Source organism: Chelonia mydas, chromosome 26, assembly GCF_015237465.2.
Source record: "Chelonia mydas isolate rCheMyd1 chromosome 26, rCheMyd1.pri.v2, whole genome shotgun sequence".
Lineage (NCBI taxonomy): Eukaryota > Metazoa > Chordata > Testudines > Cheloniidae > Chelonia > Chelonia mydas.
In genome coordinates this window covers 2,133,667-2,159,478 of record NC_057859.1, presented here as the reverse complement: position 1 = coordinate 2,159,478, position 25,812 = coordinate 2,133,667, and the positions used below count along the sequence as shown (strand labels likewise).

At 48.5% G+C, this 25,812-nt stretch overlaps 1 protein-coding gene across 1 annotated transcript; it reads left to right on the top strand.

Annotated features, from left to right (window-relative positions):
- Positions 1 to 17,519: 17,519 nt before the first annotated feature.
- Positions 17,520 to 25,573, top strand: LOC102944935 (eukaryotic translation initiation factor 4E-binding protein 1). The gene is made up of 3 exons (XM_037886457.2): positions 17,520 to 17,730; positions 23,607 to 23,777; positions 25,174 to 25,573. The coding sequence occupies exons 1-3, from the start codon at positions 17,589 to 17,591 to the stop codon at positions 25,203 to 25,205; spliced, it is 345 nt and encodes a 114-aa protein (XP_037742385.1). The 5' UTR covers positions 17,520 to 17,588; the 3' UTR covers positions 25,206 to 25,573.
- Positions 25,574 to 25,812: the final 239 nt, after the last annotated feature.

Sequence of the window (25,812 nt, the reverse complement as noted above, 5' to 3'; positions counted from 1 at the left end):
CAGCAAGCATGGGGAGACAATGAAAGCTGGGGCTCCTTGCATAGAGAGGGAAGGTCAACCATCTGGCCTTCTCCTGATTGCCAGCTCTTAGAGGATTTCTTCAGGCTCAGATTTGAATAGGACCACCCGAGCTATAATTAAAGGGACTAAACACTGTTCCTCGGCTTTATAGCTTCTCCAAATGTATCTCTATACACACACCCACACACACACACACACACACACACTCCCTTTAAATTGCTCTCAGCTGTTCAGGCGGGTGCTGTGCCCGGTGGGCTGGCGCTGCTCAGCGGGAAGAGCACCGCGCAGCATTTCAGAGGCGTCTCTCCCTTGTCTACGTGCTCTATCCTGCTTTGTGTTGCACAAGTGTCATTTGTTTAGCCACGAGGTGCTGTGTTGGTATGCCAGAGCATAGGGGAGATGCCGTCCCTCAAGCACAGATGGGAGTTTGCCCCACCTAACTCAGAGCATAGGGGAGGTGCCCTGCTGGGATCAGACTTGGAGGAAGGGGTACGCAGGGACTGGAGAACCCTTACAGTCTGGAGCTTTGTGACCTCTGCAGTAACCCCTTTTGGGATATGTCTACGCTGCAGGTGGAACGACACATGCCAGCTCTGCTCGGGCTAGCGTGCTAAAAATAGAAGTGTAGTGGGCTACAGCAGCCTGGGCAGTGGCTAGAGCGACAAGCCCACCCGAACCCCTGAGTACCTATGCAGGTGGCCACAGCCACATTGCTATTTCTAGCCTGTGTCTGTCTGCCCGTGCTGAGAAGCACCCTCCCAGCTGCAGTGTAGACATACCCCAAGTTAGTTACAGCTCAGGCTCCTTACGCCACTGAGAGTCCAGGGGATGAAGAGTTGTTTGAACCTTTAAAAGAGAATGGAAGGTGAGACTTTCCCTAAAGTGTCTCTTTCAGATCAGCTACAGGACACCAGCTCCATTGCAGGTGAGAGGGAGCGGAATTGTCTCCTATTCCGATTACTGTGTGCCTGTTTGGCATCTGCACGCACGAGCTGGGCTAGATACCCATTGCACGGGTAAATGGCCAACTGGATCATGCACATGCAAAGCAGGTGAGCAGCTGCACACATATAAATGCATGTGGCTCACCGGCCTCGATTCCCAACCCAGTAAGTTATCTCCCTCCTGAGCCTGGTTAGAGTTTGGACAGCAAACAGCTCTGCCAAATCAATCCGTGGCGGTCACAGGGAAATGAGTTAGGGCCGATGCACCATCCTGGCAGCATGGCAGGGGAGGCGTTCCAGAGAGCTCTTGACAGTGGTTTATCATGCCTCACCTTACAGCATGGGCTTTGAAATCAGCAAGAGAGAGATGGTGGAGTCATCATGAGACTATTTCAATCATAAAGCGTCCACGTCCCTAAAGCGCTTATGAGAGGCCCGAGGTGGGGGGGTGGTAAGGTAGATAGGGTGCTACACTGGGACTCAGGAGACCTGGGTTCTAATTCTGCCCACTGACCTGCAATGTGAGCTTGGGCAAGTCATTTTCCTTCCTACCCTTTGTGCCTTGTCTGTTTAGGGGTAAGCCCTTTGAGGTAGCGGCTGTTTCTCAGCGTGAGTCTATGCAGCGCCTAGCACAACTGAGCCCTGAGATCAGCTGGGGCTTCTAGGCACTACTGTCAGATAATACCACTGGCCCCTGGTCCGATATGACAGGGTAGTTACAAAATTGTCATGCAAATGTATGAGGCCCAAACCTCTTCACGCCCCCCAACCTCCGGCCGTGACAGCGACAAGAACAGAAATGACAGGTTTCAAAGTAGCAGCCGTGTTAGTCTGTATCCGCAAAAAGAACAGGAGGACTAGTGGCACCTTAGAGACTAACCAATTTATCTGAGTATAAGCTTTCGTGAGCTACAGCTCACTTCATCGGATGCATTCAGTGGAAAATACCTGAATGCATCCAATGAAGTGAACTGTAGCCCATGAAAGCTTATGCTCAAATAAATTGGTTAGTCTCTAAGGTGCCACTAGTACTCCTAAGAACAGAAATGCAACCCTTAATCTCCCTGCCAAACCACTGAGATGCCCCCAGGCAGGGGGGTGAGAGGAGGGCTGCCGGGCTGAGCTAGGGAGCAAGACCTTCAGAGTCACTTCAGCACGGGCTGTGCATCAGTAAAAATCTTAAAGGCCGGTGCGAGATGCTGCATGCGACTGCCCTGCCCTCCCAGGGGCACTGCCAGGGCCAAGCAGAGGCAGTGGTGACAGGGGCTTCCCAAACATTCCCAAGGAGAATCCCCAGAAGAGGAAATCCCGTCCTGGGGCTTGATTCGTTTCCCTATGTGCCTTTCTCTGCCAGTTCAGATGTACGATCCCCATAGTCCACAGGCCTCCCTGGCACAGCAATATCCACCTAAGCCTGAAGACTAATACAATTTCCTTCCAGCAATCTGTTGCTAATTCCAGTCCCATGCTCCTGACTGTTCTGCATAGCACACAAATGATGAGAGTCTGCTCCAATGAGCAGTTCTGTTTCCAGGCATGGCAAAATCCCTCCTGGTGAGCTCTTCTCCTCCTCTCTCCTCTCCCTCTTGCTATTTTCTCAGGCTGCTCAGGAATACAGAGCGCTGATCTGTAATTTCCTTGCTGACTACATCTCTCACCTTAATTATGAGTGCCTCTGCTACACTTTCCATTTAGCATTTGTCATTCCCTTCATCCGGCCTGACGTCTTGCCTCACCTAAATTGCTGCAATACCCCCAGCGTTCTCAGCCTGTCATTTCAAGGGGCTAATTTTCCTAGTAATCAAGCATCCCGGTGAGTTTCTTGTCTAAGTGAAAGGTACGCTTATATTCTAGGAGAACGGGTGGCAGAGGAAAGGAACGGATGCAATGCAAAGCCAGAACAAGCCAGGAAGTACTCCATTGCACGGCACATTGCACCAGCCTTTTATGGAGGCTTAAGCAATCTGCCACGTAGCCAGCCTCATCTTAAAGAGCTCCAGTTAAATGAGACCCATACAGTCAGTCATTCTAAGACCACCTTCAAGAATGATGAGATTGAGTGTTCATAAGTGTCTTCCCCTGCCTCAGCTAACATACGTTAATAGTTTGGTCTGCCTGAGTAAAGAGCCAGATTTTCTGCTAAATCCTTGCTTATAAAATAGTGCTGGTCCCAGCCAGTCTCGGCTTCCCCAAGGGTCTGTGGGTATGCACAAGAGGGGGCAAACAAATTCATTGCAAAATCCAAAACTGGTCACAATTCAGCGCGTTTGCATTACGTTACAGTCGCAGAGTGAGGCCTGGTGCCGCCAGTGGGTCCAGTCCACTGCTCCCTGCAGCGGTTAGCAGGACTCCTTCAGCTGCAATTCTACGTGGGGGTGTTAGTGCTGGCGGGAAGGTGCCAGCCTGACAGCCATGGAGACTGAAGGCCTCTCCATAGTCACAGGCCAGACAGCACAGTGCAAAGCTTCCCTCACTGCCTCTCAGTGAGAACAAAGGGCAGGGGGATGCCTTTGACAGGCCTCACATTGTAACTGGGGCAGCTAACGCTGGCTCTAGAAGAGCTCATGGGAATGGCTGTCCAGAGCTCACGCGGCACTTCAGAGACGAGGGCCCAGAAGCGGGTGACAATGACCCAGCCTGTCCCCGGTCAGTGCAGCAGGCCATATGCTCTGGAGCACCATGTCTCATAGGCCTATCTCCCCCCGAGGCCACCGTTCGCCTAGGAAGGGCAGCTCCCTGCAAGACACCTGTGTGCTCATGTGATCTCCCGATAACGTGCATCTCTCCCATGCAGCCCCCTTCAATCTAAAGCTGCTTAATTCAGAATCCCCTTTGACAGGACCACAGAGTGTGAGCTTTGGAGAGTGCAAAGGAGACGCCTTGCTGCACTGACGGAAGGATTTACTACCGCAGCCAGGCAGAATATGAATGGGCTTCTCGGAACAATCAAACCAAGAGAGAAGTAGCCTGCTGGGACATAACACTAGGCCTGTTTGTGCCTATGCCACAGCCCGTGAGGTGTAATTTGCTGACATGACCCCTTTCCATCCACAGAACCTTGTGAGTTCTGTTCCCTTGTCTCAGTGCTCATGTCCTTAATGGACGTTCCCTGGCAGAGCATGCTGAGGCCCTGATTCTTCAGAAGCGGCCCAGCTTAGCTTCCAGTCCGATGCCTGCTTTTCTGAGTGCAAAGAATTGCAGCATGTTATAAACTGTGCTCAGCTCCCAGTCAGGGAGTTATAAAATGTTCCTGAAATTATTTGAAGGCACAAACTTGGGTTCTTATAGCAGAGACCTCTTACTTGAATCAGGCCCTAGACACACATTGCATTAGGTCATGAAAGGGCTTCTGAACCCACCAGGCCCTGAGTATTTATCCCACATTTTCTAACAATTAATAAGATTTTACATTTCCCTAGGGCCGTGCACCCAGAATAACTCCAGTGTGCTTTACAGCTGGATGCAAACATCACTTCTCTTATTCATGAAGTGCAGCCCCACCTGTGGTGGAATACCGTAACTAGTGAACAATGTACAGCAACTCTGCACAATGGGTTGGGGCAAGATGTAAAGAAGAATCTCATCTCCAATTGACAGTGCAGGGAGCACGTGCTGGCCTGCAATTAACAGAGCTGAATTTGGCCAGAATCATAGATTTTAGGCCAGAAGGGACCACTGAGATTATCCAGCCTGACCTGCATAACCCAGGCCATAGAACTTCCCTAAAATATTTCCCGTTTGAATTACGGCAGATCTTTTAGAAAAACATCCCATCTTGATTTTAAAATGTCCAGTGATGGAGAATTCACCACAGCCCTTGGTAAGCTGTCCAAATGGTTAATTACCCTCGCTGTTAAAAATAATGTACACCTTATTTCCAGCCTGGTAGCTGCAATTTCCAGCCATTGGAACATGTTATACATTTTTCAGAGTAACAGCCGTGTTCGTCTGTATTCGCAAAAAGAAAAGGAGGACTTGTGGCACCTTAGAGACTAACCAATTTATTTGAGCATGAGCTTTCGTGAGCTACAGCAGCTCACGAAAGCTCATGCTCAAATAAATTGGTTAGTCTCTAAGGTGCCACAAGTCCTCCTTTTCTTTTTGTTATACATTTGTCTGCCACACTGAAGAGCCCTCTATTATCAAATTTCTGTTCCCCATGCAGGCACTAACAGGTTGTGATCAAGTCACCCCTTAACCTTCTCCTTTGTAAGCTCTTTGGATCTATCTCTATAAGACATGTTTTCCAATCCTCCTTCAATCATTCTCTTGGCTTTTCTCTGGACCGTTTCCAATTTATCAACATCCTTCCTGAATTGTTGACACCAGAACTGGACGCAGCACTCCAGTAGCCATCAGATCTGTGCCAAATACAGAGGTATATAACTCCCCTACTCCTACTTGAGATTCCCCTGTTTATGAGTCTAAGGATCACATTAGCCCTTTTGGCCAAAGCGTTGCTCTGACGAAGTGGGTGTTCACCCACGAAAGCTTATGCTCCAATACGTGTGTTAGTCTATAAGGTGCCACAGGACTCTTTGCAGCATTGCTCTGGGAGCTCGTGTTCAGCTGATTACCCACCAGGATCTCCAAGTCTTTTTCAGAGTCTTACTTCCCCAGGTAGAGTCCCCCATCCTGTAAGTATGGCCCACAGTCTTTGTTCCTGGATATATAACATTACATTTAGCCATTTTAAAATACATAGTGTTTGCTTGTGCCCTGCTTACTAAGTGATCTAGGTTAACGAAAAGGGCCATTGCATCTTTAATGACCTTGGTTTAATATCCCCTTCAAAAGATGCCTGGCGCAGCTCCGTTCTCTTCTGTTCATGTTCTAATGTTGCACTCTTCATCACCACATCTGAGCATCTATCAGGCTGGCATGGGGAAAGTGACTCCCCACTGAGACCAGCTCCACCAGGGGAAGGTAACTTTCCACTGAACCCAGCTCAGCCTGGCTCTTCTTGGCTCACCAGAAGGCAACTTCTTTACTGCTTGTTGATTTCAGTCCACCAGGGTTCCAGACCAAGTGTATAATAATAGGTTTGCTTGCATTACATAATTCACTACTAGATGTCTCTGTGCTATATGGAGTTTCAAACAGCATGTGGTCCCTGATAAGCAAGAGACACAAAGCTGGAGCTGCATATGAGTCTGTACTTTGTGGTTGTCTTTAATAAATTTGCCCTGCTTAAAATGGACAGTGATTACACGTATCATGACATTACATACAGCCTTTGCCTCCTCTGGATCGCACCAAACTTCACCCCCCTGAAGCCTGATTACTTGGGCTTTATGTAGGTGACGTACTTTGCACCTCTGACCCATATATAAAGGTTCCTTAGCTGCATACACATTTTGATTGTCTATCTGGATTATTCAGGACTGTAAGAGTCAGTTAGAAGGCAGAACTTGAGGCTTTCACTTCACTATTTATTATTTTGCAGGTTTAGTTGCCAGAGTCAGGCTAAATGTATATTTGTTAATTCCTGGCTAATTTTCATTTGCACCCATGTTTTCCTCCCATATCAAAGCTTTGGAAATGAAGCCTGGCACCCAAGTATTTCTTGTTCCTTGTACTCATTAATCTTAACACATGGAATCAGTAGAGTGTTAATGCTCCCAAGGAAATATGCTTGTTTGGCTATGGGGAGGGGGAACCTTTTATAACATTGGGATTTTGGGGCAGTCTGAATAAGTATAGTCAATTTATATAAACTGGCATAATTTCCTAATGAGAAATGTGATCTAATTAAAAGCAGAAAGCTAAGTAAACAGCAATTTGTTAGAGCCTTGCCTCGCTTTCTTTCGTATGGAAGTAGATGGCTGATTAACCCACCCACATAGATAATTTCCTGTGATTACAGCCTACTACAAAGAAGTATTGTTGGGTGCTGATACAGTATTTGTGTAAAACAAAACCCAGGGACAGGCTGCAAAATTGATGGGGAGAGGAGTGTTTGTGGGAAAGGAAAACAGAATGAAAAACTTGGATTCTTGAGTCTGGAAATTAAAAGAATAAAAGGGAATAAAAATGTCTGAGTTAATGAACGGGCTAGAGAAAGCCAGTTGGCTGCTTCTGTTCCCTTCACCGCATGGGACTTTGCGGTAATGAAACAGGACTGAGACTCCTGGATTCTTAACCTGGCCTCCCTGACCAAATCTCTGTGTCACCTTGAACAAGGCAATTCACCTCTCTGGCTCAGTTTTCCCCATCAGTACAAAGAGGATGATACTTACCTACTTCGCAAGAGGAGTGGTTGTCAAGGATTAATTCCACTGTAAATTGCAACACACCTTAATAGCCCCAGACAAAAAGTACTAGACAAGGGCAAAGTGTGATTCTTGATGCTAGTGCCAGAGGGTGCAAGATGAAATTAAGATGCAACAAGTTTAGATCACTAAGCGGAAAAGCTTCTTTAGGCATGATACATAGTGAACCTGTGGAACTCACTGACACAGGATATTACTAAATAGCTTAATAAGATTCAAAAAGGATTAGACACATACATGGTTAAGAATGGCACCTAAAGCTCCAGTGACTGCTACAAGGGTTGAGCAATCTTCATGTTTCACAGAATAGGCTGGCCACCATGAGGGTCAGGAAGGAATTCCCCTTATTGTTCTGTTGTTCAAGTGGACTGGGGTTTTGCTTCTAGTGAAGCATCTGGTAACAGTTACCATATTAGATGGATCATTGATCTGTTCAAGGACAGCAGTTCCTATCTTCCCATTATACAAACAAAGCCAATGTTACCTGAGCATATGACTTAAAAAAGGAGGAAGGATTGATTTGTGGCTAAGGCGCTGGTCTGTGACTCAGGAGATGTGGGTTCTGTTCCCAGCTCAGCCCCAAGTTGTCTTTGTGACCTCAGGCAAGTCATTTACTGCCTCTGTGCTCCATCTGTAAAATGGGGAAAACAATTCCTCCTTCCTCTCATCCTTTGTCTGTTTAGCCTGCAAGTTCTGGGGCAAGGACTGTCTCTCACTATGTGCTCATACAGCACCTTACACAACAGGGTCCCGGTGTTGGCTGGAGCATTAATGTGCTCCTGGAACACAGATATAATCATAAGTTTCAGAGTAGCAGCCATGTTAGTTGGTATCCGCAAAAAGAAAAGGAGGACTTGTGGCACCTTAGAGACTAACAAATTTATTTGAGCATAAGCTTTCGTGAGCTACAGCTCACTTCATCGGATAAATGTTTGGCCTATAAGGCCTGTCTCCAGCAGTTCTGTCTAAAAATTGGCAGGTGACATGTGGCTGTGCCATGCTGGATGGAGTCAGGAATCCCCTCTCTGGGCAGTGAGCTTTATTTACAAAGAGCTATTGATGTGTTCCTGCCTAGGGTCTTGTTTTTCTTGCTGTCTGACTGTCGAGCCCGAAGTGCCATCTGTGAGATTTGTTCTCTACTTAGCCATGACTTGACACGTACAGTTGAGGGCAGGCAGAAGCTCTGTACTGTACACTTTATCTTCTGCAGCCTTCTCTCTTTCAAAAGGACTGGTTCTTAATGGCTTATGCGTTTTCTGCCACATGGCAGCACAGGACTAGTTTACAAACCGCACGACAGGTTTAATGAAAACAGGAGTTTGGTACGTTTGATCTAATGCGAACAGAGAACACTGCAATAAACAGGGGATGGTTTCCCAATGCCCCATGTGGAATTTCCCTGTTTCAGATGCAGCGCACAGGCCCACAGCTGATGCAATAGGCTTGTTTTATGTAAAGACTCTTAGCACTGCATTGGTAATCGGAATGACAATTGCTGTTATGCTTCAAAGCGTAGAAACCTAAAAGACATTCCAAGATTCTTTTTAAACCTATTCCATCTAAAGGATCAATTCCATATCAAAATAACAAGAAGACAGGAATTGCCAGATGGGATCAGACCAGATCTGTCTAGCTAGTACCCTGTCTCCCACAGCGGGAAGCACCAGATGCCTCGGAGGAAGGTGCCAGACCCCTGCAGTAGCAGTGATGGGGTAACCCACCCTTAGGAAAGTCATTTTCTGACTCACTGGACTTAGGCTCTTCCATCCATGAATCTGTTTAGTTTGAAGCAGACTTGGGGTGGGGGAAGTTTTATCACCTTGCTTTGATTTTTCAGACTTTGGGCCTGATCGTCACTCTTACATCACCATTTGCCTCTGTGCAATGTGAGAGTAAAAGGCTCCCCCCAGTGGGAGTGGAGACATCTGATTTCATAGCATTTTACATTCACACTGGACTGCTGCAAATGACCGCACAGGGTGCAAGGCACTGGCGAATCATGGCCCTAGAATTCAATGGATTTTGAACTTCTGTGTACTGAATCGATGGGCCCAACTCGCACCAGTATCAGCGCTGCAGATTCCCACCTCTTCCAGGGTATTCCATGGAACAGAGTCCACCCCACATTCCCTACTGGCCTGTGTTGCCCTTTAAGCACCCTCTGTACACTCCCAAATTCCTCCAGGCCACCGAGACCAAAGAGGGGACATGTGACAGGCTGAGAAGTTCATGTACCAGAATATCATCCATGCCAGCATCCAGAGGCCTGGATTTAACCAACTACTTCCTGCACTGAGAATTGCACAGAGGGATTCCCCCTGCTGGGGCCAAGAGAAGGTTACTGAGCAGACTGAACACTTGACAGAGAATTCCCTGGCAAAGACAGAGCAGAGAGCGCCTGCATGTGTGAGCACATCCTGGGACAGAGCCCTGCAGCACATCTGAACGACACTGGCTACCACGAGCACATCACACCTGTCCTCCACACCCTACACTGGCTTCCCATAGAACGTGGAGACAAGTTTGAGGTCATTATCTTCAAAGCTCTCTGTGGCATGAACTCCTCCAAGAACTCAGGACCATCCCAGCTCTCCCTACCTTCCACGTCAAGTTCAAGGCATGTCTTTAAGCTGCCATCTCTAACACATACCTAGCAACCTGTGCATGTAGATATAAAAGAAAGAAATCTAGAACGAGACACTCCCCTGCACACACTTCTCCCCCTGGTGAGAGCAGAAGAGGAACAGTCCTGTCGCTTACTGCACGTCAGGAAGGCATTCCGATCCCATGGTGATGAGCACAGAACAAGTGCCCATATAGAACAGAACAGACCAATCTGCTCTGTTCCCTGCCTCTCCCAGCATCCCTGCTCATTGATTTTCAGGAGGCACAGCTGCTGCTTTGAGGCTGGGCTCAGAATCCACAGGGAGCATTTAAAAAATCGAAGAGAACACCAGCTTGAAGGCTCATCCTCTCGCTGGCACCTGCGAACTCCCTGCTAGTCTATGCTGTGTAAACACCAGACTAAGTCTTCCTGGACACCTGCTAACTGAGGCAGTTCTCCTCTAGCGTGGTTCAGGTAAGGGGGGTGTGATCTGTAGGTTCTGAGGGGCTCCCCCCCCCATTAGCATTCAGAACTCGCTGAGCATTGCGTCCAGGGTTGGTCAGTTCGACGGCAGGCACTTCTGCTTTTTACTGATTCATCTCTAGGTAGGAACAGAAAGGATCTAGCGCTGCAAATGCTGACCAAGGAATGGCTTTAAAAGGACTCATTTTTTATTGCTCGGAACAAAAATATATACATACAGGACCTGATCGTCAGTGGCAGTGAGCTCTCCCAACCCCCAGTGACCTTGGAAAGGGGAGGCCAGTGACCTTGGAAAGGGGGCCAGCGCGTCTGTAAAATCAGCCCCCGTGATACAGACAGGGCTGGATTTTCAAAAGACCTCTAGCTCCCGGTGTTCGCAGGCCGCTGAGCACTTTCTTGACCACCCGGCACTCATTTGGATGCCTAAATGGGAGCTGTGAGCGCTGAGCTCTTCTGAAAATCTGTCCCAGAAACGATGCGCTAGAGGTATGAATGGGACGTAAACCGTGGGTAACTGGCTGAGGTCTGCGGCCATAGGCAGGGCTGCAGAAGGGCTGGGCTGCAGTGGGAGACACCAGGAGGAATTCTGACCGGCTCAGCCAGAATTCCCTCCTACAGGCCCCCAGGGAACACAACTCAGAGCAGCAGCATGGAGCAGTGTGCAGTGGGCTCCTTGGGAGATGAGAGCAGCAGGTGCAGGCAGGAGCCATGTGGGCTGTTGTGCACCTGAATTATGAGCAGCCTTTGGGCAGGGAGAGGAGGTGGGAAGTGTGTTCTCAGGAAGGGGAAGCGGCCACTTGGAGCAGGGCATGAGCTGCTGCCTGAGAGAGGAAGGACAGGCTTGTGGAGAAGGCAATGGCCTGGGACTCAGGAGACCTGCATTCAGTCCTTGACTGTGCCACAGACTTTCTGTGACCTTGGGCAAGTCACTTGAACTCCCTGTGCCTTGGTTTCGCATCTGTAATATGGGGATAATGATACTTCCTTCTTCCACTTCGTCTGTCTGGTCTGTTTCTTACCATGTGCATATCACAATGAGCCACTGATCACACATGGGGCCTGCCTGTTCTGTTGTAAATCAAATTGTAATCAAACATGCCACCTTCCGGCGAGTTCATTTCCAGATACTCCTCCATGCTACACCCTCCCATTGAGACAGAGGGCCAGATCCCCGGCTGGTGCACATGAGCGGAGTTCCATTGACTTCTGGGTAGTTATGCTGATTTCTACCAGCTGGGGTTCTGGCCCAGCGAATCCCGGCTGGAGGGAGAGACTGGATTAGAATATGCTCCTGCCGACTCTCCAGCACCATCTCTTGTCCATTCCGCAGAGTGGAACAGTTTCAGAGCACAGAATGACACTCAGCTGACGTGTGGGAGCGGGGTTAAAAAAGGAAAGCCTCTGTTTTCTCCAGGAATAATGCAGTGTCCTCCCACCCTCCCCCATCTTACTCCCTGGAGCAGCACTGGTGACAGCAGGCAGACTCTGTGTCTCTGCACCAAGCTCAGCTACTCAGGTGTGAAGGGGAGGACTGGGGCTTTCTGAAGCTGCCTGGTCTGGGTCATGGCATTTCACAGGCACTGAGGTGGTGTTAGGTATTTGCATCTGCAGAGGAGGCGGTTTGTGTATTTAATATTTGTTCTTTTCCTTTGTGGTGCAGAAGACATGCGGCTGCGTGGCCAGTTGGGGGCATTCTTGCACCACACAAAGGGAACTGGGCCATGATGAGCCATTGCAGATGCAAAGTAAAGAGGATCCCCCTGTTCCAATGGGAGCCCCATTGCAATCAATAAAACAATCACTCTGTGCAAGGCCTATGGAACACTGAAACCCCCCCAGAGTCCTCCAAGGAGGGCTGAAGTGGTGCCTGGACTGTGCACTGGCCTTTTGCACATGGGTGAATGTCACCTGAAGGGCCTGATTCACCCCTGCAGCCATTGCCACCAGTTCAGAGTGGGGTAAAATGCTGCCATTCTCCTTAGGTAGCAGGTACACCCACTTTCCATTGGTTTAGATGATTCAACAAGCTGCAGGGCAAGAGTGAATCAGCCCAAAATGAGCAGGGGGTTGCAGGATTGAGCCCTTAGACTGTAAGCTCTTTGACGCAGGGACCTGCCTTCTTGCTTGTCTATAAAGCCCCTGGCACACTGTGGCTGCACTATAAAAAACAATCATAAAAATGCTATGGCAATCTCCCGTTTCTTTGCAATAATGAGTTTACCAGGACCACTGTACAACAGGGTACCGGATCCTCTGGGTACAACTGCCCTCCGACCCAATGCTTATAGGCAACCACGGGCACAGAAAGCAACCAAGCTGAGAAGGGATAGCCAGGGGGATCTTGCCCTTCCATCACTTGTGAGAGCACAAGTCCAAACTCTAACAAGGCTACGCTGTAGACCGTTAATTTTAGTGCTGCACCATAATGGGTTCAGGCTCTACCTGGCTATGGTGTGGGAGACTCTGCAGGTTCAGATTATTTCTTTTATACTTTTTATTTCCTTTTTAAAAAGTATTTTTAAGAAAAAACACATATGCCTTAGATAAACACTGCTGCCCAACCAGTGTTAGACCGGCCCACATTCCTGCCTGTTGTGTATCACAGCCAAATCACACAAACGTGCTGCCTGGCGAAGACACTTCTCAGGTCATCTCTGTGTATGCAAGAATGAGACGCAGACCCTGAGGTATCGGCAGCCCCCTAGCCCTGTTCCCTTTGAGGCCTGGTCTACACTTGAAAGTTTCCCTGGTAGAGTTTGTCGATTAGGGGGGTGCTTTTTACCAAAATAGTTTACCACATAAAGCCACAACAGTGAACACAGTGATAGTGATAAAAAAGTGGCTTGTACCAGTATAGTTATTCCACTACTTGTACAGAATTACCTCGACAAGTATAAATATACCAACAGAACTGTGCGCACAGGAGAGGATTGTACTGCTTTAGCTACAGTGGTCTAAATAAAGCTGCACAACTTTGTAGTGTAGACAAAACCAAAGAAAGAAAGAACTTTTCTTTCCAGATTTATTCTGTAGGTCAGTTTGCCTATTACAGCTTTTTGGTAAATGCTTTAGGACAGCGTCTACTAATATTTATGTACATTCCCTTTAAAACAATCTCAGTCAGGACGTAAATGCAAAGCCATTTCCAAGGGTGACAGACAGTAGCTGACACCTTTCCCCTCTCCTAGGTCAGCCTGTCATTTGGGCATCTTCATCTCCATACTTCCTAATGGCATTTGTACCCCACAGCTGCCTTCCACAAAGCCAGCAGGGAGAGTTGTAATAGGGTGCCAGGCCAGCTGTGTCCCATAGATTTAACAAATTACCTCGTTTGCATTAATGCAAACATGTGGCCAACCTTTCATCAGCCTGCTAAAGTGCCAGCAGCCCAGCAGGGGGCATGCAGATGGAAATGCTGCGGGGTGAGAATGGACCGCACTGGAACTGGAGTGGCAGGGTGGTCTTGCAGACTGCGTGCTGCCAAATGACTCACCACAAAGATGGGGGACTTTGCTCCAAGGGACAAACGCTGCTCATCTTAGCCACCTGGGTGGCTCCAAGAAAGCTCTAATCCATAGAAATACCCAGCCACCAAGTAAAACTAGACTTACACGTGGCTATTCACAGCACATATGAGTACACTCACACACACGTACTCATGCTCACACGCATGCTAAAACACCTATGTACACAGAGTAACATGCCTGAATGCTAACACACATGCATACCCACACACTCTAACATGCCTGCATGCTAACACACATGCATACACACATATATCAAACACAACAAACAAACTATAAAATGAGACAAGTCCAATAGAGCAGCTGCCAACTGCACCCAGGAGAGAAACCACCTTTCAAAGGTTAAATTTGCTTACCATAGCTCACTCTCCTTTTTTACCTTTTTATTCATTGCCTGTCAAACTAAAGCTGAATTCACACCCCCTGGGTTCCTGAGAGTTATGATTATTACAAAACATCTATCCAGCCCTGTAGATGTATTCAGTGCTTTACAAACACAGCCCTTTCCCTGAGAGCTCATATTGTTATCCAACTAGAGGACAGTGAGACAACATTCCCATGTCAGGTGCCTTACAAATAAATATATATAAAAGAGGGGGGAGAAATAATCCATCCCTTTATTCCTAAATAAACCTGTGATAATTCTCTTTTTAGTGGAGTAATATTAGAGGAGGCAGTGTTGCCTAGTGGATAGAGCACTGGATTGGAAGTCAGGAGAGCTGGATTCTATTCCTGGCTCTGCTAGTGGTCTGCTTTGTGACAGTCATCAAGTCTCTTCACTTCTCTGTGCCTCAGCTTCCCCATCTGTAAAATGGGGATAATGATACTGACCTGCTCTGTAAAGCACTTGGAGATCTACTGCTGAAAAACGCTGTCTAAGAGCTAGGCATTCTTCTTCATATGGAATTTAGCATTTTATAGGATTCCTTACCCGCGTATGGCACAATTAATTATTTTACACAGCTCCTCCTCCCCAGCAGATAAAGCACATACCCACAGCACCAGTTCCCATCCTTCAGCTGCAAAGACCATAGAGGCACTGGCTGTCGCAATCTAATCAACTTTTAATAGTAAACACTCAAGAGGGGTGTGCGCTACCAACCAGGCCATGAGACACACAGTTCCTGACACAGCAAAGGAACAATGAGGGCAGGAAAAATTGCAATAGTTTTTGTGGGAAATTAACATTTTTTTTCTTTTTTGTCAATATTTTTTCAAATTTTTCCATTAAACATTTTCAATTTTCCCCCCGTCCGCTCTCCCCACCACCACCATCTTTTTTACCACAGTGGAAGTGCCAGAGAACACAGGCACAGAGAACCCCCCCAGGTTAAATCAATGTAGGTATTTATAGACTGTAATGAAGCCATCCCTGAACCTTCTCTTTGTTAAAACTAAATCGATGGAGCTCCTTGAGTCTATCACTATAAGGCATGCTTTCTAATCCTTTAATCTTCCCGTGGCTCTTCTCTGAGCCCTCTCCAATTTATCAACGTCTGTCTTGAACTGTGGGCACCAGAACTGGACCCAGTATCCCCGTAGCTGTCACACCAGTGCCAAATACAGAGGTAAAATAACCTCTCTACTCTTCCTTGGTGCAAGCCTATCTCTGGAATCAAAGATGGTTAGAATGACTTTGAAGCTGAGCAATCATACACCATGGTGGTGAGTGCAGTATAAAATGCCTAGGTAGACAGAGAGAGAGAGAGAGAGAGAGAGAGTAGATCTCTTGTATGCTATCCGGTTGCTGTCTTCTGTTCATTGGGGCATTTGCTTGGCTCCATATTATCCTGATATTGAACCAGGGACCCCAGAAGGGGCCATTTGTGATGCTTTGTTTCAGCCTCTCTCTCTCCCCTGTCACCTCTACAGGTGAGCATTCAGCATGAATGCAGGTTCACACGTTTGTGACCCTCATTACTAGCCAGGTGCCCAGAGGAGGAGCAGGCTGTGAAATCTGTCACTGCACAAGTTTCATGAGTGGTGCTGAAGGCCACCCAGGAGGGCCACCCTTGCACTGGCTGCCTTCTCAGGAGGCAAGTGGGGCATGAAGAGCTTAGCTGCATGGAGAAGCTGGGTAGCAAGAGCCTGAACTTGGCACGGGGTCACAACTGCCTCCCGCTCCTTATGGCTAGATGGGAAGCGTGTCCCAAACCATGTTTCGTTTGTTGCATGGGAGCACAGTATGGGACAGGTGGAGAACCTGTGCCCCTGAAATACTTCATTAACCCCCCTGCCACCAACCCAGCCTATGGCCATGGGAATGACGGGGATGCTGAGGGTTGCTCCCTAAGCGTATCGTTTGAAGGTACTTCCTTCCTTCCTTCCTTCCCCCACTTTGTCTGCCTTGTCAGTCTGGATTACAAAACTCCTTGAGCCGGGGACTGGGTGTACAGTGTAGGAGAGTTGTAGGTTGTTATACGTCTCTGTTGCACGTGGTGAGGGAGCAGTGGGGCGAGTGAATAGGGAGGGGCGATCCAGGGGGTGAGGTGGGTGCATGGAGGGGGTTGGTGGAAGCGGTGGGATGGGGGAGGGGAGGGGTCAGTGCATGGGATGGGAGCTGGGGGGCAATGGGACTGGGATGGGGAGGGATCAGACCTTGGGGAAGGGGCTGAGGATGGCAGTGAGAGGGGTCGGGGTATGGGGAGGGGAGGGGGGCAGTGGGATGGGGAGGGGCTGGGGGGCAGTGGGAGTGGTCGGGCTGTGGGAGGGGAGGGGGGCAGTGGGATGGGGAGGGGCTGAGGGGCAGTGGGAGGGGTCGGGCTGTAGGAGGGGAGGGGAGCAGTGGGATGGGGAGGGGCTGGGGGGCAGTGGGAGGGGTCGGGGTATGGGGAGGGGCGGGGGGGCAGGGGGAGGGGTCGGGGTATGGGGAGGGGGCAGGGAGCAGTGGGATGGGGAGGGGTTGGGGGGCAGTGGGAGGGGTCGGGGTATGGGGAGGGGCGGGGGGGCAGTGGGATGGGGAGGGGTTGGGGGGCAGTGGGAGGGGTCGGGGTATGGGGAGGGGGCAGGGAGCAGTGGGATGGGGAGGGGCTGGAGGGCAGTGGGGGGGTCGGGGTATGGGGAGGGGCTGGGGGGCAGTGGGAGGGGGCGGGGTATGGGGAGGGGCGGGGGGGCAGTGGGATGGGGAGGGGCTGGGGGGCAGTGGGAGGGGTCGGGGTATGGGGAGGGGCGGGGGGGACAGGGGGAGGGGTCGGGGTATGGGGAGGGGGCAGGGAGCAGTGGGATGGGGAGGGGCTGGAGGGCAGTGGGGGGGGGTCGGGGTATGGGGAGGGGCTGGGGGGCAGTGGGAGGGGGCGGGGTATGGGGAGGGGGCAGGGAGCAGTGGGATGGGGAGGGGTTGGGGGGCAGTGGGAGGGGTCGGGCTGTAGGAGGGGAGGGGAGCAGTGGGATGGGGAGGGGCGGGGGGGCAGTGGGAGGGGTCGGGGTATGGGGAGGGGCGGGGGGCAGTGGGATGGGGAGGGGCTGGGGGGCAGTGGGGGGGTCGGGGTATGGGGAGGGGCTGGGGGGCAGTGGGCTGGGGAGCGGATGGGGAGGGGCGGAGTCAGGCCCTGGGGAGGGGCGGGGCGGGGCAGGGGGCGGGGTCAGCGGTCGGCCACGCCTACGCCCTGCCGCCGCCGCCGTCGCTGTTATCCCCCCGGGGCCGCGGGGCCGCGCGCGCGGGGGGGGGGCGGAAGGGGCGTGTCCCGCCGGCTGGTTCCGGGTCGGGGGGCCGGCGGGCGCGCGGGCAGCGCCAGTCGCCATGTCCGGGAGCTGCCGCCAGGGCCAGACGGCGAGCCGGGCCATCCCCGCCAAGCGCCTCAGCCTGCCCGACGGGGCCGCGCTGCCGCCCGGCGACTACAGCACCACGCCGGGGGGCACGGTGTTCGGGACCACGCCGGGCGGTGAGCGGGCCGGGCCGGGCCGGGGGGCGGCGAGCGGGGCCGGGGCCGGGCCGGGGGGCGGCGAGCGGGGCCGGGGCCGCCCGCCTGGGATCGAGCCGGGCTGCCCAATGCACAACACAAATGAATGGGGGGGAGGATTTTTTTTACTGAATCTTACATGCTGGCGACCTTGGGAGGTGCCGGTAAGGGTAGGGGGGTCTTCAAAAAAAATTTTCAGACAGAAGCCTGAAGCTTCAATCGGCGTCTCTTTAAAAAAACAAAGAACAGCAGCGGCTGGTCTGGTCTAAGAAAGTTTGGACAGAGAAACCGAAGGTCCCGGCGTCTTTTGGACGAGGCACCTGTGCTGGTCTCGGGGAGCACGATCAATAGGACCTTAGGCGCCTCTTCCAGTCGTTGGGCCGCGGGTTCCGGAGAATGAGGAGCCGCGGGTCATTTCTCGGGGTGCTCGCCTGCCGGGACAAGCTGCGGCTGCCACGCTCACGCCTTTCGTTCCGTTGGCGGGGGTCCTGAGTGCCATGGGAAGAGTGTAGCAGAGGCAAAAAAAAATGAACAAATTCTTAAATGAAAACCCTCTTTTGGCTAGAAGAAGAAGTTAAATACTCAAAGGCTGAAAGATAATCAGTATAGAATAGGACAGATGTTTAAAAAATAGCAAAAAGGGATGGGGACATTTTTCAAAATATCTAGTCACTAGTAGTAGCCTTTATTTTCAAGAATTCTATTTAATTTCTCAGTGATCTGGGTAATCCAGAGAATTAATATTTTAGTGCGTGCCTGTTTATGGATTGAAGTGTGTAGGGCGAGTTAAAAAGCTCCATGTAGTAATGCAGTTTGGTTCTGCTTATTATCTATTAACTTGCATTTTATTGCTGCTGGGTAGTTACCATATGTTTATGTTCTTATGCCTGCTCCCCTGTAATTATTAACAATGGAGTTTTAATCTCTCTTTCCAAAACTGTCAGTAGTCTAAAATAAAATTCCTTCAAACCCCACTTTAAATGTACTGATCTGTAGACCAGCTTGAATTAAGAAATTACTAATAGTTCTTAATATAGTACAGTCTCACTGATCGTCCTTGTGCTGATCCATAAACCCAGTAGTTATTATGAAAAGACTATTGGACTGTTCAGTAGCAGAGACAATTCTCAAGTGCCGTCCTGTTTTACATAAATACTTGTTCCTTTGGAAGTTTTAATTAAAAAGCTTTAACAAAATGTTACCATCCCTTTACAGGTGTACTGCAAAGTATTGTAAACAATCCATCAAGTTGCACTATTCAGAATAAAGGAGCAAATTTAATTAGCCATGGAACACCCATGACTAATTTTACAGAGCCAAATGTTCTCCACTTTAATCTCCCAAGTAGTTCCATTGAGGCAAACAGGATTTAGTGCCAAAATCAGAAATCCCCAGTAACCGTCCTGGCCGTTGATGCAAATTATCATAGTTTGGTTCTGTTGGTCTTAGAGGCCTGGTCTACACCTAAAACTTAGGTTGACCTAGCAGTGTCACTGATTGCTTGTCTATACTACCGCACGGGGTCGATCTAAGATACGCAACTTCAGCTACGTAAATTGCATAGCTGAAGTCGACGTACTTAGATCTACTTACCGTGATAAGTCGACAGCTAACGCTCTCCCATTGACTCCACTTGCACTCCTCTTTCTGGTGGAGTATCAGAGTCGATGGAAGAGTGCTCAGTGGTCAATTTATCGCGTCTATACTAGACCACGATAAATCAACCGCTGCTGGATCAATCGCTGCCCACCAATCAGGCGGGTAGTGTAGACAAGCCCTCAGACTGAGGGACATAGTTAAGCCAACCTAAGCACTGGTGTAGACACTGCTAGGTTGGAGGAAGAATTCTTCCATCAACCTAGCTACCCCTTTTGAGAGGGTGGATTTACGACAGTGACAGAAAAACCCCTTCTGTCTCTTTAGTAAGTGACTGCCTTGCAGCAAGATAGCTGCAGCTCCGCTGCTGTGCTATAGCGCTTGTAGGACAGACAGACAGACCCGTAGTCTGGTTCTGAGGAAGTTTGGAAGGGCAAATACGTTCTCTGTGGCTTTTGGAGAGTATTACCCTGAGATTTAAAATTGGTTTGACTGTTTATGATCTGCCTGTTTCTGATACGTTCCAAGCAAACTCAGTACGTGTTTTCTTCCTTTACCTTGGGTGAAAATGAATGAATTGGAAAAATCCAGATATGAACCCCAGGGAGCCATGTTGAGTCATTATGGGATGATACTGGAATGTGATTTCTCAGAGAAAACCACAGGAGAGCTTGACTATTTTGTGTTCCTGAAATAGTCACCTTAGTCTCATTTCAATATTATTACAGAATGAGTGGGCTTTTAGTTTTTGAATAATTTATTTAAGGACACTGATTAGGAAACGCTTCACAGCTACCAACTTTTGCAGGCTCTGTGGCAATAGGCTAAACTCCATTCTGCAGAAAGAAAGGGAAATAATCTGCTTTTTGAGTCATTGGACGTGTGCGAGTTAGCTCTCCTTTACTTCTTGACCCCTAGCTCTGGCTTTAGGATGTCTCCGCTGCATAGAGTCTAACAAAGACGAGCTCTTCCTTGACTAACGTGTCCTGAGGTGACCCTGGGAGAGCTGTAACCCAGAGATGTACTGCCGGCGTCCCTCATGTACGCTGTTGGAAGTGGAGTTCCCTTTATCTAACTTGCTGTTTTCAGTGGCATCAGGAAAACACCCTCCAGTCACCCAAAGGAGTTAGTGAGTCCCCAGAATGTACATAGTGAATGGAAATGTTCCTCCTGGGAGAACATCTGAGGACTTCTTTGGGCCCTCTGGAAAGCCAGGATCCTCCATTTGCAGGAACATGTGGGCAGAGATGTTCACATTGGGCTGGAGTAATTCCTGGGTCTGTAAAATTCAGCTGCTGAGGTAGATTTAAAACCTTTGAATTATGGTTTACTGTGGGTCCAAGCTTAGCCTTGGTGCCACCAAAATGAGCTCAGGATTCAGATGCACCATCTCAGAATTGTTACCTGATCCTTCTGTGCTCCAAGAGCCCCATCAGAACGGGATCAGAGAGCAGAAGAAAGGGCCCACTACCCTGTGGCAGCACAGGAGGTGAAAAGTGGTTTTCATTTGCAGCAGTCAGGAACAAAAAAATAAATAAAATTAAATCAGACCTCAGCACCAAGAAGTGAGAGTGGAAGGGTTGTGGGGAAGAAACAGTCATAACCTTTAAACCTACGGAGACTGTTCTCTTTAATATTCCACTAAGGGCTTGTCCTGGATCTTTGTCTAACTGTCCAGGGCACATGGATATTGTCCTTCTCTCAGTAAATTCCACATCAGCTAATTGCTTGGGAGCTGTGGCCAGCTCTGCTTCAGGCACTCAGTTCCTTGATGTAAACACACATCATGTAGAATGTTCTTGTCCGTGGGTTGAAATGAGCAGTGGAGAGTGGGTGATTTTGAGTGTAGCACTCTGATCGCTGGCAGAGGGATTTGCCAGTGAGAAGAATGTTTCTACAGTTTTTTATGGGGAGCGTGTAGTGCTCTGGGTTGGGAAGGCTTCTCTGTGCTGTGTATGCTTCCAGCTCAGTATACCCACACCATACCATACAGTTTTTGTGGCTGGGGGGAGGCTGGTTACCTTGTCCATCTTGACCAGAAGGCAGCTGAGAGAATAAAGTATGCTTGGCCATGCTGTGAGAATGCTGAATGACCCCTAAAATGAACCAAAGGCAGAAGCTGAAATCATGCATGGCTTTTTAATGAGTTCAGCAGCTGGGGAGCTGCAGCAGGTTGTCACTGTCAGGGCCTGAGCCTGCATTCCTTGTCACCCTACACTCCCCCGAGAGTCAGTGGGAGCCTGGGGCACACAGGGAATGTGAGGTTGGGCCCAGGGACCATACAGTTAACAGGTTAGAGCCATTAAACTTTTGAAGACAATAACTGCTGAGCCAGAAACGTGAGCACTTTCTAGGATTTAGTAACTTGTGCATCACTTCCAAGAGGTATATCATTGTCCTTAAGAAGGAAACTGGTGGGTCAGGATGTCAAATTCTGGAAAAAACCTCTTAGGAGTCTGTAGTGCACTAGTCTGTTTGCTAGGGTTTCAAGGAGCTTTCTTTGTTGTTAGGAATGCATCCGATGAAGTGAGCTGTAGCTCACGAAAGCTTATGCTCAGATAAATTTGTTAGTCTCTAAGGTGCCACAAGTACTCCTTTTCTTTCTGCTATTCAGAACCCCCTATGCATATCTGGGGCTCTATTGGAAATGAGGGGCAAACCCATGTATCAGCTGTCGTGGGACAAGGAGTAAAGCTTGCTTTGCAGAAGCTGATGCAGGTAGTTTCACCAAATGGTTCTTATAATAGGGTGAATTGAAACTGAGATTTTTTTGTTAGCAGATTTGCATGCTGCTCTGATGGAAGGGGCCCTACCATCCCCTTGTGTTGACAACTGTTGTAACAAATCAAAGCAGGGTATACAGGGTATTTAGTTTCATAAGTAATAGCTCAAGGCATGTGACTCTGCGTGAATGAATGTAAACCAGGAATTGCAGTTCTTCAGCTTGTTATGAAATGTACTCCTAGTACCTAGTATACTAACTGCAGTTCTAGGAACCCGTCCTTATTTTGTAAGTCTTCCAGCTACCAAAGTCTGTAACTGCAGACTAGGGTTGTTTCTTTACCCGAATCCTGATTAATTGCACTTGTACTGGAGCATAGATCTGAACTGGCAACATTGCTGGTATAATTTTACCTCCTTGATCTGTAGAAACTAGTCACAATTATCTTCAATTTTGAAAAGGTTCCAATGTCTTAGAAAATCTTTAGCATAATTTCCTCGAAATTTAATATCTAGTTACATGACTTTACAGCCATGATATGGAATATAGGAGTGTGCCTAGCATTCCAGGAGAGACGTTATCTCTGATTTCTTCTTGTCCACATGCATACCACCAGCTGAGAACATGGGGGGCTGGAGGGAGGGAAGGGATTCCTTTGTCCTATTTGGTTGGATGGGGGTAACGTATTAAATGTCCAATCCTGAAATGAGACGTTGCAGTCCTCTCCTCGGAATGCTGTTTTGAATTATTTCTGTATTATGGATATTTTTACTCTGGTTTGATATTTTTCCAACATCAGATGCCTTGGTAGGGGAATGGGCGGCTCAGCCTACGCAATGTTCCTTCTAAATCCTTGCAGGGTCTCTTGGTCTGAACTCTGCCGTCACCTCAAGGGTTGCTTTCTGCCCACTAATAAAGATGTAATTTTATTCTGCTCTAACAAACCAGCAACAATAGGGTGGGGTCCCACTCACCACTAAAATAAACAGCAAATAAAATGGGAGTGATGTCTTGGTTTTAGTTCTGTAATCCTGACAAATGTAAACGAAGTTTTCTGAGCTGGACAGCCAGCCCAGACCGCACAAAGGCAATACCACCATGCAGAAAACTCTTCTCCAATAATATTAAACATCTCACTTAACAAAGAGAGGCAATTTCCACTACAAATTTCCTGATCTATCTGCTTAAACATGTGGGCTTTCAGAATTGTAGGTAGTCTGAGAAAAGCATGTGAAATTTATATACTGCAGCCAGAAGGGAGATGGGATGAGACTAACAGAAGCAGTTTAAATCTTAATTTGACTGATTTTTTCCTGGTTTTGCAGGAGCGTAAATATGATTTTCATGTAGACTTTGTAACTAGGTGTTCAGTGGGAGGCAGTGTGTCCTAGTGCATTGAGCACTGAACTGTTCCCAGCTCTGCTACTGGCCTCTCTGTGGCTCCGTTTTATGTAAGTTAGGGCTAATGATACTTGCTTTCCTTGTAAAGCACTTTGAGATATGCTAAAAGCTGACAGTATTTCACATTTTTCCCCTCTAGGTACAAGAATTATTTATGACCGGAAGTTTTTGATGGAATGCCGCAATTCCCCAGTTGCCAAAGCCTCACCTTGTGACCTTCCAGACATTCCAGGTGTTACCAGTCCAAATGTGGAGGAGTTGAAGATTGAAAACAACCATGTCCACAATTACGAGGAGAAGGTGGGCGTAGGTGAGTGGGCACCCCCTGGCAAAGCCTGAAAATAACTTGCAAGTTGCACCTTTTCTCCTTGGAAAATACACAACAGCACACCCGGACTGGAGCCAGAGTATTGTTATAACAGCTCGGGAGGAATTGAGGCTGTGTGTGGATTGTGGATACAGGCTAAATCAAGATATCTCTGGGTCTGACATTGTTCTTATACCGACCGCATCACTGTAGTATGAGCACCTTCCAGTAATGCATTAACATCTATCACGCGTGGTTCCTTCTTTCTTTCCCTCTCTCATTCATATTAATTTTGGCAGCGGTGAAACGTACTGCTGGATTTAACAGCCCAGGAGACTGAATTCTCTGTCTGTAGAACAGGTGCAGCCCAGTTTTGCCTGTTACGTCCTTTGCTAATGTGCTTCTTCCTTACACCAGAAAGGTATGGGGATGAAAGGGGAATTGAGTTTGTGGCCCATACAGTTCTTGATCTCTCTGCAGATATGTCTAGTCTCAAGGACCAATTACTGTAAATTGCACTGTCAGTGTTGTGATGTGGGCATGTGTCCACTGAAAACTAAGAAGGTTGAGTTTCCTAGCTTAGCTCACATCAACCACTGAGCAAGATTTGATGGTAACTTTTGGTCACTGACTCACTCCCCTGGCTTCAAATATCAAAACTGATCAGCCTACAAGTCAAAGTAACATTTGTTCCTCTTCTGAAAAGTTTCTTCTGCATCACTGGCAATAAGGAGCGTAGCAGAGCTGACCATTTATGTAGTTTGCAGTGTTGTAGCCGTGTTGGTCCCAGGATGTTAGAGACAGGGTGGGTGAGGTGATATCTTTTATAGGTCAGCGGAGTAGTAGCGTCCTTGCTTATACTGGCATCCTATCAATAGCAATTGTACATGCAACAGTAATTGCATCACGCTGTGCTGACTAAAAATTACATTTGCCTCTTGTTGCGAACAGAAACCCACATTCATGGTCAAATGTGTCATAGGGAAAAGGTAGAAAATACTTCCGTTGTTGTGGATTTTTTTTGAGAAGGGCTCCAAATGAAGAGCGGAATTCTCCTCTCAGATCTGCTCAGATGCATCATGTTTCTGAGGCTCTGTGCGCTCTGCGCTGGCAGAGTAGATGTTCTTTTGTAGAAGAAGACCAGAACATCAGACCACCTAAGAGGAATGGTTTTCCCCCTAAGACAGAGCAAGCCTCCATCTCTTACAACAGTTCTCCAGCAAGACTCAATCCCTGTACCCAGCAGGCTGAGAGTTTCCCCAATCTTCACTGCCACATCCAAACTTCTGTGCTCTTGTGAGGCTGCTGATCTCTGAGTGTCACGTCCGTGTAGTGTTTGATATTTAACGTAGGACTTCATCAAGTACTCACCTGCATTTTTGTCGTTTCTTTTCAACAGGCGAGGAAGCTCAATTTGACATGGACATCTAAAGTATGTGCCCTGAGAGTGTTTGTCTGGTGAAGAATGGGACCTCAGTGTGAGGGCTCCCACCAGCTAGGCTTTTAGAATAGCCATGCTTTTCTGAGTGACTTGCTCTTTCCTGCAAAGGGCAGTCCATTCGCTTTGACTGAGAGCAGAACACATCCTATTACGTGAGGACTGAAAGTATCAGCTGATTCATATGGGTATAAATCCATGAGTATGGCTCCTGCTGGCGATGGACAACAGTGAGAGGAGGAAAGCTCTCTATGATTTTTTGTTTCATGTTTCTATGCCTTTGTTAATTGGTGTATATCAGTACTGTAAAGGTGACCGAAATGTAATATCAGGGGAGAAATAAAATCATTTGGGGTCTCCAGGTTTGGCTGTTAATGCCGTACTGTGGGTATTTGGTCTTTGCTGCCTATTACTGAGCTGGAGAGATATACTAGGGCAATCCCACAAACTGGATTGAGGCCAAAGTCTTTCATACAAGGGCCTGGGCCTAAGTGCTCCAAAAAGAGACACTGGGCAGCACCCACTGATGTACCTTAGAGTGTAGGTGATGGAGTTCCCCCTTGGTGTGCCAGAGGATGGACCTGGCTGGGGCCACCAGAA